The sequence below is a fragment of the Leuresthes tenuis genome, unplaced genomic scaffold, assembly GCF_036924035.1.
Source record: "Leuresthes tenuis unplaced genomic scaffold, fLeuTen1.0.hap1 SCAF_13, whole genome shotgun sequence".
Classification (NCBI taxonomy): Eukaryota; Metazoa; Chordata; class Actinopteri; order Atheriniformes; family Atherinopsidae; genus Leuresthes; species Leuresthes tenuis.
In genome coordinates, this window is record NW_027325367.1 from 18,140,298 (window position 1) to 18,154,170 (window position 13,873).

Consider the following 13,873-nt stretch of genomic DNA (forward strand, 5'->3'; position numbering starts at 1 on the left):
ACACACGAAAACAGTGTCTTCACCAGCTTTAGCACTGAAGTGAACAAAATGTTCAAATCCATAACTTTTGCGAGACCTTTTGCAACATCTCACACGCCAGCATGGCCTCCTGGAATCCAGAAACAAAAACGAAACAACAGAGCCTTGAGAGTGAAGGAGGCTGATCAAGTGTTGTTTTTCCAACGTTTGAAAAAGTTTGTTGAAACCGGTACATTTAAAAAGTGATACTGGGTCCTTGAGATCTCACCAAGTTGTTTTTTTTTAAAGCCTCAGGTATGCTGACTTCTTTCAAGCTTGGGCAGGGCCTCATGCTTCGAGTAAAAATTCTTGTACTTTTTCTAAAAGAAGAAAGTGTCCTACAGAAGTGATCAAAGGCACACAACAGAGGTAGTGGAAAAAATGTTTAAAATGCCTCTGTTCTACATGGCAAATCAAATCAGGCCTCCATCAGGGCCATCATCTGCTGTACTCTGCTTGCACTCTGGGGATTTTACCCACTCTAACAGGACAAAGGGAAATGCCGTGAAGCCGAGCAGGCACCGCCTGTTGCCATGACGTCTGCATGACTCCACATTTTTACGTGTAAATATAGGTTAATATTTGAAAAAAAAAAAAAAGTATGACCACAGAGTGAATTTGGATGTGCCAAGGCAAGTATCTAATAACGTTCACGCAATAATTTGACTAACATCACAACTCTTATATGTCCATCAAAAGTGTGAATCTGTCACAATTTAACATAAGTCTGCCAGTCTGATGGATGTGTTTCACAAAGAGAAAAAAAACCCACAAAAGCCTCACGTTTAAAGCTTAGATCTGACCATGCAATGGTGGCCAGTTTCTGTGTTAACCGTATAATCTTGCATGTTAATCTGGATGGTAACTTTTATGATGCAGCTATGTTCCCTTCTCTAACCAAACCCCCCTGCATAATCCAGGATAGCCTTCCCAGCTCTTGGGGCCATGGTGGCTGTCTCCTCTGATAACTTTGAATTGGTGTCCCAGTAGTGCTTACGGTCTTCGGGCCTTGCCCACCCAACAACCCCCCCCACCCTTTTCCTCCTATCCAGATGAACGGCCTTGCCACTTTATTAATCCCCTTCTCCTCACCATGCACGCAGATGAATTTTAATCAGCTTTCTTAACCTCTTCAGATGCTGCAGGATTTTTACAAATGCACAGAGGACACGTGATGTGCACGAACACAAGCTACAAAAAAAAGAGAGAAAACACACACACACACTCTGGAGCCGGCTCCTCTATCACCTTCTTCCTCGCTTTTCACGATTGGTTACAGCTGAAGAAGTCCTTCAGGCCTGTGAGTGTGCTTTTTTTTGTGTTTGTGTGATGTTTTTTACGTGGAATAGAGCAGAATAGGAGCACACAGTGCAGCTCTCAGTCACTCTAATAAAATCATCTCAGGATACATTAATCCCTCCTGAAGGCCACTGTCAAAATAAAAAACAGCTGGGATTCTTTAAAGAGAGCTATCTGTTTTGGACAGGTGAGAGATGTGTCAATGCCTGTGGATGCATGTCTGAGTGTGTGCAAGTGAACCTATTTGCTTCAATACAGACGACAATACAATAACACTTTCTTCAAAACTGTGGAGAGGCTTCTCCTATCTGCACAGCACAGTGTGTTGAAGTTGTACCTCCTCGCTCCTGTTTGGGACAGATCCCCTTGGCCGGCGTCAGCCTCCTCTCTTCATTCTCCTCTCCTCCGGGGGTCACTTGGATGCCCACCTCCACTGGAATGGACCCTCTTCCCAGCTCCAGTGACCTGGCCCTGGGTGAGATGGGGATGCCCATGATCCCACCAGCCTCCCCGGGCTTGGAGAAGGACCCCGGCCCGCCGCCGAGCCCTCTGCACAGACGGCGCTTGTGCTCTATGAAAACCAGGATATCACCGAGAGGGAAGTTGGTCTGGCACTGGCCGCAGGTCAATAGGTCATGCTCTCCGGGTCCCACTCTCCTCGGGCTGGGGGTGGACGGCTCCAGAGATGGAGATCCTGCCCCTGAGTCATGATTGGCCTCTGCTGCAGAGGTAGGAGAGACAAAAGGTGTCAATCAGGGATTATTTAAAAAAAAAAGAAGAAAAACACCAGGAGATAGATTCACAGGCAAGGAGAGACACCCAGCAAGGTTAAGTTATTCCTGTGACCATTACCTAATAAAAGCCGCCCCTCCCGATCCCACAAGGTGATTATTATGTTCACAAGTGTGTCACTTTCATGGCATGAAACAGCAGCGCTGTAAAGCTACATTGCCTCGACAAACACCTGCGCAGTTTATCTGTGAGAGATCTGCGTGGGTGGGACCCAACACTTACATTACGCGTTGGTGTGTGTCTGCATGTGTATCTGCCTGTGTATCTGCCTGTGTGTTTTTGTTTGTGTGGCCAGGAAGCTATTCATCTCACAGTGCAGTCTGGGTTTCCGGTAAGGGGCCTTTGCTGCACTGAGCTGTCACAGCTAGACGGCTGCCTTCACCACGTGGGAGCCCCAGCTTGTGCAGAACAAAGTGTAGCGTAACGGAGGCCACATCCACCAGCATCTGTGTGTGTGTGTGGGTGTGTGTGTGTGGGCGTGCGTGTGTGTGTGTGTGTGTGTTCATGTTTGTGTAGAAAAAGAGAGGCAGGAAGGAAACATATGTAAGGGAAAACAGTATGTGTGCATGAATGGATCAGGACTCAGGTGAGTCTGAAGAGCGTATTCTCCACAGACAGAAAATCTATAAAGCCAAACCCGGGTCCTGTTAAGAGAGTAAATCTCATTCTTCACAGATCCGACACGGTCATTAATAACCATTACACATTTTTCCCTCCTTCCTCCCCTATGGCATCGACTCTGTCCCTCAGCTTAACGTAAATCCCTCATGGATGACCTCCTTTTTTTAAACACTACCCTGATGTACCAGTATGAAAATGTGTCCTCTTCTTAAGAGCCCAGAGGAAACCTGAAGCTCCAGAGACTCTGAGGGACGTCTGAGCGAGTGGGTGCCCAGGGAGAGGTGTTGATGCCTGTGAGAGAGGCATAGCAGCGCATGTCTGTCTCTGCTGCTTCTCCACTTCCATCGCCCGCATCCCCACCCCCATCTCCTCCTTCTTGCCTCTCCCGTCTCTCTTCCTCCAAACATGACACCCTAATAATTGCGAAGATTAGACAAAAGAGGCTGCGCTCTCATTTGTGTGCGCTTGTGCAGTTATCAGAGCAGGGATCCTAAACTCTCTTATCATCCATCTGAAACCGTCAGGGAGGCATTGCTTTTCTAAACTCCCAGTTGCAACTGTTTTGGCTGTCTTTTTTTTCTTTTCTTTTTAACCCAGTTTTACCTTTTTGAATATTTCTTTGCGACTAGAAATCGCAATAAATCCTAATCAACCATCCACCCACATATGCAGTCGCTGACAAGTTAGAGTCCTCTCAATTTGTCCTGGAGTTATGATCTGATGCCAAATCTTTTCTCTAAATGGTGATGGGTTCATGGATGCCTGCCAAATAATTTCCATCTCATAATCTGTGGCAGCAAAGACGGAGCACAAATGCATATTTACCTAAAGTTCACAGCTTGTGACCATAATACACATGAAAAACGCTCCAGAGTGCTCAAACAAACCCAAGAAACCATACACATGAGAGATTTGTGTGTGTGTGTGCCATGCATGTAAGCAGGACTCCAGCCTACAGAATAGCTTTCCACTCCCATTTCTGACTTTGGTAACAAAACAGGTGGCATAAGAAAAAAAAGACAACATCAAGTCAGTGAGCTGACAGACACCTGGGAACTTGAACTTTGCTGTCACTGACTAAGAGACAGATAAAATGAGGCCTGTTTGTTAACCTATGGTTGAGTAACATGGCCTTGGGGCAAAAGGCAGTTAATTAGTAGGAATTGGCACTGTGACATGCACTGGAATAGCAGTCGGACATCTCAAAACCGCACCCTCTCTGAAACCTGCTTTCTCATCTCTCCCGAGGCTCACCTGTGAGAGAAATTTTAAAAGATGTAAAAAAAAAAAAAAAAATTTAAAAAAAAACACTTGTGCAAGAAGGAACCGACCGTGGAATACTTACAGGAAAAAAGAAAAAGAAAATCAACCTCGGACACAAACATTCTGAAATGGAAACAAACTGGCAAAAGAATAACACACTAATGTAGCCTTTCATGGTGACAGACAGCGTCTAATTCCCCCCGTATAAACTCCAATGTGAGAGGAACGTGCTTGATAGGTAAAGGAGCATAGCTGACGCGCTGTCAAATATGCCATCGGCCGAGAAGACGTGATGATAGCAATGAAACCCAGCTGTCTAACACGATACCACACATACTTTTATTCCTCTCTCTTGGTCTGTTGTCTTTTTCACACACGGTGCTATGTTCACTCAAATGACAGTCCTGCTACTCTGCCTCATCAAGTGTGAGTAAAGTCAGGCAGCCTTAGAGCACCCCCTATCAGTTTGATGAGGAGAGAGTCAGTCAGTCACTCTGCTCCTGCTGCTGCTGCACAATGTGTACCAGATGGGAAATGCAGCTCAAGACAATGGGCCTCTTTCACCAGTATTTCCATGTATGTAAAAAGGTAAAGAATAAAAAAAGACATTGGGCAGAAAGCACTTAATAAAGAAATGCTGCTGTTAGAGGCATGGAAGTGATTCATTTGTAGCTTTGATATTTTTAAGTGCAAAATCTAAAATCCTTCTCATGCACTTTGATTACAGCTGCATTGTGATTAAACCGTTAATTATACTGCAGGTATAGGATACACTGGATCAAACATCCTCGTGAGTGTTTTTCTCAGTGGTGGCCAGGTGAAACATACCGACCTCCGGCCTCCAGCCGTGTGTTCCGACCTAAAATTCTCCAGTAAGTGCCAGAAATCTCTAAATATTATTCTCTTATAGATCTGACAACTCCTTTCTTGTGTCTTTATGCCTGAGGTTAAGAGGAATTTTCCCCAAAAGTAGACTGAGAATCCAGGAAAATGTATTCAATTTTTCTGGATGTGAGACATTTCTCTTTATTGAATTTTTATTTGATGAAATGCTCCACAGCAGCGTTAGACAGAGAGCATGAAACTATTTTCCGTTGACGTCTGCGTCCTGACCTCACACAGCACTTTAATACCAGCTGCAGCGAGGGCCACGGGCACTCAAATGACAGTCAACCATACTCTAATGGTTCAGACCTGTCTCCCTTTCTTTGTTTTCCCCCTCCTTTCCATTTGCGCAGCTCAAAAAACACATGCACACTCAAGCTCATGAGTAAACTCCACTGGGAAAGTCGGGAGAGATTCACGCTGCCATTGAAAATAAATGACACCGGCAAAATTGCAGATGGTTGCAATCAAAAATTCAAACAACAAGCGGCCTCACTTAGCCTATCCCTTCTTCTCAGCAGCGATTGCCAAATAGAGCTGCAACAGTGTGCGTTGTGTAAAACCAGGCCTGTGTGTTTAATTATCTTATCACCATTTAATCTGTAGCAGTCCTATTCCTTATCATAAATCTTCGATTATCAGCCTGAAAGTGAGCAAAATACGGCTCTGCAGCTGACTGTGACTTGTCACTAAATCACAATAAATGTCTTGCAACCTATGAGGCATGACATGTGGAGATATAAATCAAATCTCAACTATTTCTGAGATATAATAATAAAAAAGACGCTTTACAGCATTGCAAAACTCATCGATTGTGCTCAATAATATTGAAATATAGATAGAGAATTTGAGAGCACTAAATCGTAAATCGCTCGCCAGTCATCTCCTGTGAGATTATCATCCGGTTACCACAATGTGTGTGAATATTAACTGCGATGTTGCAGTTGCATACGGTGGGTTTCTCTCTGTCATTTGACAGCCATATGGAGTGAATAAAGAAGAAAACACTGACTGTTTCACAAGTAGCATTCCAATTTTGAGAGTAAACAGTTATTGTGAGGCGTTTCCGTGGATGGATCCAGTAAAAGATTCTCTGCAACGACCCCGATAGAGACTGCGAACATGCCTCTGAATGAAGGGGACTGAGGATCCCAGTCTCTCCACGTTGATTTGTGAATATCTGTAGGACAAGTCTCACATTCCCGTAGACGTGACTGCTAGCTGAATCACTGAGCCTAGAAAAGCCTACAGGGATGTTCCCCCGTTTAAGAGTACTGGAAAACAAAGAAACAACCATAAACTAAAGGTCAGATTAACGCAGACAAAACAGCTTGTGGGATGAGATTCGTTTGAGGGTGGACGAACACACTTTGCATGCAGTCATGCATTTTGAGTGTGACTTGTGCAGTTTCACAGCTAATGCTGAATCTGTGTGTGTGTGTTTGTGTGCTGCTGGATTCTGTGGTGCATACTTGTGCTCTGAGTGCGTTCACTGCAGCCGTACATCGCTACAGTAGATGTCTGGCAGGGTGAGTTGATTTCCAGCTCATAGCCTTCTACAGAAAATATGCTGATATTCAGGTTTTGAGTACTCCCAAGTAGAGCGTGACCTATAGGCCCATGGCTACAGGGCACAGGGCTGCATTCAGTTACACCAAATATCCCCTGTTCTGACATGTGGTTGATACATGCTGGCACCCTGAAGAAACATCACATTATTTTTTCGTGGAAAGACACACCTTGTGACTGAGTTTGACAGCTGATCCTACAAATGTTCGACCGTGGAGCCAACGTGACTTACCAATTACTTAATATTGAACTATTATACAAATATTTAAAACACAGCCAGTACTGGTTCTCTATTTCTGTAGTTCAAACACTGAAAAGTGCTCATTATGCATCAACTCAGTCACATTACAATTTACTTTCCCAACAGCCTTAAGTGTGATCCTGGTCCTCTCCAGACCCACCCATCTTAAGAAAACAGCCCACAGCAGCATGCTGCCTCCAGCTGCTGAATGATAGCTACACTAAAAGCCTTCCATCCGTCACAGCTACTGCTGTGGTACCATTATTAAGATATCCTTGACGCCTGGTAAACATTATGCAAATAGAAGTGCACCTCTGCACACACACACACACACACACACTCTTACGCATTGTTTTCAGGTCTTACTTTTTGTTTAGTTGTGGTTGGGGTTTTTTTCCCTAAAAAATTCAAAGTCCAGTTTGGGGATCTTAACAAAAAAAAAAAAAACAGAAAATATGATATCCGCAGGTCCAGTCCCTCCTTAATCATGAACTTGTGCATCTCGGGTCATTGTCACTGCCTGAGGCCACAGCTAAACAAGCAGCAGAGTGTGTATCATGTGAAAGAACAGGTAGGACGAGATTCAGGCCCTCGAAACTGCCCAGCTTTTCAGCATCCTACTTCACTTTCTCAGATGTCCGTTTAAGCAAAGCACAGACTCTGACATGATTGAGCCGAGCATCGGGCATTTATTACCATTTACAGACACCGAGCTGCTGCTTAGACTCTTGCAAGTCTCTGACTGCAGGTCAGGGATGATTAAAAAGATCTCAGAGAGCAGTCATGAACAGCTTCAGGCAAGAGCAGATGAATCCTGGGGATATTCGCCTCGGCTCGAACAAAGAGAATTAAAGATGATCTGTGACAACGGATTATCAGTGCAGTTGTGTCAGTATGTACTTTCAGCACCACAGGTTCAGGGTTGAGAATTTGCTAACTGAACAGCAGGTGCTCTGAGGTTTTGTGTAACTGTTCCACACAACAAAAAAAAGGTGTCAAACAGCCAGACTGTTAAAGAGTTCATTCAAATGTGTCAAGTTCAGGAAAGACAAAGAATTAGATGTCAAACGCTGTTATCTGAGATATCTCATGCAGGAAAATGTTGAACACACACACACACACATCTCTGAGATTAAACTGCTGTTTTAGTCTAATGTAAAATTGATAATGGAAGATTGCCTGGACTTTACCTTAATCAACTGACTGAGCAAACGGATCAATATTCACACTGGGTGCCTTCAAAGAGCTAAATGTGCTCCCTGCTCTCTTAGTTAGCAATTAACAGCATTTTAAATGTAAAAGCCAACATGTGGTTTTCAGATGACTCTTCTCGTTTAAAATGACGGCATGATTATTTCAAAGGAAAACTCAACAGAGGGAAGCCACCGAGGAAAGTCAAAGTCAAAGGAATAAAACGATAAGTGTCGATGCTAAATGTGTCGGCGAGGTTGGATGCACCCCACCGTTTTCAACACACACCAAAAAAAAACAACAAAAAAAAAACACGCTGGCCAAAGATTACATCACGAACTTCTGCAATGAATTACCCAGATTAGGCCTCTATGAAATTGGATTTAGGCACCGAGGAACCCTGAGAGATGAAGGTTAGATTGATATAATTGATTTGAAATTGGATTATGCGACTTTTTAATCAAATCCCCCACAAAAAATCCTGCTGCAGATTATGTCTGCGTAATTTAATCGCAATTTTTCTTTTCTTTTTCTTTTGAGTCGCAGCTCTGGAGAGCTTCAAACAACTTGCGAACCTCTTTTTTTTTTTCAAATAAAGGATGAATAAAAGTTCGGATTAATCTTACTTTGTGTGTGTATGTGTGTGTGTGTGTGTGTGTGTGTGTGTTTGCAGAGAAAAACTATTTTCATTTTCCCCGGTTTCATTTAAGTTCCATTCCTAAAATGTTAGATTAAAATAGTAGTGGGCCTTTATGTGTGTGAAAACAAATTAAAACATTTAAAAAAAAATGAAATAAAAGTGAGATTTTCAGTGTGTGTGACGGAGTAAGAGAAGGAGAAAAATAAATAAACGAGATGATTTAAGAAAACAAACATTGTGAGACTAATTCAAATGTAAACAACCCTGTGTTAATTCACAAAATAAAAGAATGATATATAAATGTATTTGAAAATTTATGAAGTGCCAAAAAAAGAACATATCAGTGCACAGAGTGCCACAAAAAGAATAGCGCTGTGATGAAATGCTGGATTACACGTCAAACGCACGTGCGCACTTGCTTGCAAAACACACTCTTACACACACGCTCTCAAGCCAGACACCCCCATCACCTCTTGTAGTAAAGTCCCACGAAGCTGCCAAAAATCCCTCTGTTGTGTTGATTCATTTTGAAACAAACGTGCAAGTGGCTCAAATTAAGGGGAAAAGTTTGCACCTGGAATGCTGGTATCACATGCAGTTTATTTGGTTATTGTCTGTAATCGTCTGACCTCTGCGGCGTATTGTCACGACCTAAAAACGTTTGTCAGTAGTTGCATCCCATTTTTAGAAAACACGTTTTTATTTGTCCAGAAAATATTAAATAATAACTGTCTTTAAATTAAAGTTAAGGAAAAAAAGAAACAAAGTAAGTGGATTGGAAGTGATCCGTCTGAGGAATTAAACTCACCTGGTACTGTCTCCCTGTGCGTCAACGATAAGTGCTGCGGGTTCACCTGCTTGCGGCGGGACATTGCCCCGGCATTTACTCTGGCATCGCCCGGTGAACGGCACTTGGAGTCGGCTTGGACCGTGATGTCGGTCCCCTCTGGATCGCAGGTTACCAGCTCTCCCCCTCCAATCTTATCCCCCTCTACTGTCAACAGTCTTCAGCTGTAAGTTTGACGCGCGTTCGGGAGGAGAAAGACTCAGACAGAAGCGCAACAAGGACGGAAGACCACTTTGTGCACGATGTCCTGCGGCGTCTCGAGAGGAAGCAACACCTGGATCGGAGGAAGCCAAAGTGTAGTTTTTAGGAAGCGGCCGCTGAGCTGCGACGTGCGCAGGTTAAGTAAAAAAAAAATGTTGGAATGAGCTTTTGGGAGATAAAAATCCTGGACTGCCCACCTCTGCAGTGACCCTGATGACAGCTGAAGTAAGCAATGATTGATACTCGCTCCTGTTTAGCTGTTTTTCTTGATTTTAACGAAATGGTTATAGTATCTGGGGTTAAACAGCTGCTGGTTACTCTAGGGTGTTCCTACAGTCCTTCCATCTCAGCGGTGGTGCGCTAAAATGACCCTTTGGCACTGACTCCTCCTGCGCGTTTTGGCATCAGTGCGCGAAACGGCAACTCTTGGCTCTGGTGGCAGTAGCCTCGTTGATTGAGAGAGAGAGAGTGAGAGAGACACACACACACAAACAGAGAGAGAGAGGGGGAGAGAGACAGAGATAGACCAGGCGGGCGGACGAGACACCTCCTCCTTTTCTTCCAGCAAGCTGAGGTCCAATGCTTCCCAGTTTCCTCCGGTGTTGAGGCTACTTCTTGTTGACTCACGCGATGAAAGATGCCCTGTTCGGGATCGATCGCATGTGTGTATGTGCGCGCGCGCGAGCAGACTATACGAAGCCCGTGTGCGAGCTTGGACATGCCTCCAAGATGTGAGAAGGGGATTCAGGTTCAAGTGCGTCCGTGCCACTTGCGAGTCAGACACAGAAGCGCGGGGGTCAGCGCACGGACACCAGGGGCAACAAGCTCACCGACAGATGAGCTCCACACGACGAGCAATCAGCGGTTACTTAGTTCAAGTCATGCTGTCTAGCTTTTGATGCCGTGTCAAGTTACCACAAAAAAATTCAACCCTCTGTCATCATTCAAGCCCTCCAAAAGAACGGGAAACGGCTTATTTTCTTTCGCTGCTTTCTTACTTCAACCAGTTTCCCGACTTTCACCCTTTCATATAATATCGGCAGAAATTTCACAATTAGGTACAAACTGACTCTGCACGAACCCTAACCCAAACCCTGATTGTTGAGCCAGTGAGATCCAGTTGGACACCTTTACTTTCTGATTATTACGGTCACTGAACCGATTGTGCATATAATCAGTATAAATGGACAGCACACATATCCCACACATGGTATCACAGGAAGGGAAACGGCATGCTGCAGGTTTGTTGTTGGGGTCATTTAAGCGTGTTGTGAGGCAACAGTACCCTCTGTTGGCACAGTCAGGGGACATAACCAAGCTGTAGAGGGGGAGTGACACCTTAACAAGCATTAACATACCTTATCCTTGCAGAATGAAGCCTCCTTAAATCGCCATCTATACAATTCAGAGTCCGAAAGAGTCCTTAGTAGAGCAGATCAGGTTCACTCAGAGGCAATTAATGGCCTTAATGGGCAATCATTCCACGCACACACTTCGCTGTGTTCATTTGGAAGCCTACAGATAAGTGCTTTGTACTGGCAGCGCAGCTAAACCTTACCATACAATTCAAACCTGCGCTATGCTGTAATTTGGTTGAAATACTTTGTTGAATAAAAATAAAAGCCTCTTATGGCCATTTAAAGCTGACACCGTTTCCTGGTGGATCAGCAGAGAAGTGCGCAGCTATAGCAGCACATTTTACAGCCCGCCATTAATAAAACATGCCGGGCAATTTTAAGAGCATTAGAAGTTTGATTGCTTCAGGGCAGGCCTAGGGGACTTTCAGGACAGTAATTATTTATATAAATGAAATGTCATCTCAGCTCTGGCTCAAGCAGACATAACCTCACAGATGCCACATGGAAAAACGCCACAGATCGGCCAAGTGTGTTGTCGAGCATTTCGCTTTGACTGGAGCGCATAAATTCATCGTGTGATATTACATGAAAAGTCTTCTTCTTCCTGCCCCTGTTGGGCATTGGTGGTGGTGGTGGGTGGATGGGGGGGCAACAGCAGTCGCGGACATACTGGATGCTGAAGGAAAACATCATCCTGTGTTCACACGCTCTTCCTTTGCCATCTCTGGCTGCAAGCAGGTCCTTGATCCCCTACCCTTGGGTTTCTCAATAATACATCAACATAGCCATTATAGCTTGTATCTGCAGGCTCCGGGCAAAAGCAGTTTAAGATGAGTTGCACAGGGCCAACATACCATGGTTGTGGACACAGGAAAGGTTTTAAGTCTAAAGTTGCCTCTAGGAGACATGCGTCTCTCGTGGTAAGTGTCGTAAATAGGAGATGACCTGAACGCACCGCAGGGCAACATCTGCACCCGAGATGTGCTGAAACGAAAGTTTTGCCCAACTAACATGAGACATTATGTTGATATTCAGTCTCTTTAGCAAAAATCTGCTGGGTTTAAGCAGCTTCTGCACACTCATAATTTATGTTAAAGCATAAAAACGAGCCCAGTGACAAAGTTTGAAAGTGTAGCTCTTGCACATGAGTGGACAAGAGTACATCCAGCTTAATTGGCTTTGATTCTGGGTCACATCCTTCATAGCATCCCTTTTTATTTTTCATATCACCCCCATCTGCAAACTCTATAATGAAAACAAAAAAAATGTATTAATAGAGTGTCTTAAATTAGGCTATCAGATATGACGGACAGTGCATAGGATACGAGTTATAAGAACAAAGAAGGACTTCTATGCTGCTGAGGTTAAATGTAGAAGCCCTTCAAAGCAACAATTTTGATGTGAGTAACCACAACGTGACAGGGCTGACATAAACAATGAAAGGTCCACTCCAGGAGAGCTTGTGGTAATGTGAATATTGCTGTGGGATTTGCTTATAGTCGCTGCTTCATTATGCAATGTTTAATATTAATAAAGACAGTATAAATATATATTATTCATAAGCTGATTTACTGCGCTTGGCGTGAGTGTGTGCGTGGACTTGAGTGACAGATTGAGATGCTTCCTTGCTACAGGCAATACAACTAGACAAGGCTCTTACTTTTCTACAGGACCTATCCTGGCAATTTCTCCCACAGTTAAGAGGATTTGTCCGAGCAGGGGTGAATATATAATGCATGCAGATTCCAAATTTTAATGTGGCCGGAGTAAATGATTCAATGCTGGCTTTTCTCAGAAGTGAGACCAGGAGGGAGACAGAGAGGGCACAAGATGTTACAAGATGTTGGTCTGCTCTTACTACACATAGTGCTGCATTTAAATAAGACACACATGATGGGGATTCGCACGCAGAGCTGGTCATAACTGCATGTTCAGAAAGGATCCTTTTTATAGTATGGGTGGAAACAGACATCCAATCTAGGTGCTTTAAATCTTTGTGCACAGGGCCACAAATGCTTGTAAAAATGTCCCTTGTAACTCACTGATTTTAAGCAGTGTTTTGTAGTTTTTCCAGAAAACACTGAGGCGAAACTGTCCCAATCTGAGACAGGAGGGCCCAAGCAAAATAAATGTGACCATCTTTAACAAATATATACATCAGTAAAAAAAAATCTGAAAGATAGGAATAAAAACTCTTTTTTCTTTGACCTAATGTAACTTTTTAAATGTTGGATTATTTGCCCTGATTAAAACATTGCATGATCACAAACTGTATAGTTTTCCATGCATACATTCAAAATCAACGGGCCAACTCAAAGGTGAAACCTGGGCTCCTCTTGTGTGTAGTTTAGTTTCATACAATAACCGAACAACAACACAAAAGATAGGGTTTTCTCAAGTTTGATCAACCTTCAACAATAGCCTCTGGGTAAAGTAAACCATAAGACTAATGTTTCTGCATCATTCTGACCCAAGTAGGGTCAGTACTGACCAATTAAATGAAATGTATTCATTTAGAAACCACTTTTATTCAAAGCCACTTACAAAGGGACATTAGGGGCAATGTTGATTTGAGGCTATATGCATTTACATGAACAAAGAATGTAGGCTCTGTTTAACGTTGTTGATTTTAGAGAAAACAATTAATTTTTCTGCTAATTTTCAAGTGCCGCTGCACAATCAATCAGTGCATCCATCTCAACACACAAGCGATATAAATAATTCTGCAACACCATACACATGGGAGTAGTATTTTCTTTCTGTTTCTTTAGGGGAAAACCAGGGGGTTTTTGGGGCTCCTCTCTCAAAGTGTTAGGGTGCAGAACGGCTCTGTGACAGACACACTCACAGTTTGGTGTGTGAAAAATGACAGAACAAAGTGATCATTCAGCATATTTTAAATGTACAAGCTGTTTGTGTTGGTTCGCTTTGTTTAGACTGGCACGACC

General features: G+C 43.5%; 1 protein-coding gene across 3 annotated transcripts in view; it reads right to left on the reverse strand.

Annotated features, from left to right (window-relative positions):
- bcl11bb (BCL11 transcription factor B b) overlaps window positions 1–10,197 on the reverse strand; it is a 28,293-nt gene extending 18,096 nt beyond the window's left edge. Inside the window, exons 1-3 of one of the 3 annotated variants that reach the window (XM_072362398.1) lie at window positions 9,765–10,197; window positions 9,328–9,640; window positions 1,655–2,038 (exon numbers count right to left, since the gene is read on the reverse strand). In XM_072362398.1, coding sequence (XP_072218499.1) covers window positions 1,655–2,038; window positions 9,328–9,391 — 448 coding nt within the window. In that variant the 5' untranslated portion in view covers window positions 9,392–9,640; window positions 9,765–10,197. Of the gene's footprint in view, window positions 1–1,654; window positions 2,039–9,327 lie in introns of all 3 variants that reach the window. The other 2 variants (XM_072362397.1, XR_011907195.1) reach the window with 2 other exon arrangements.
- Window positions 10,198–13,873: the final 3,676 nt, after the last annotated feature.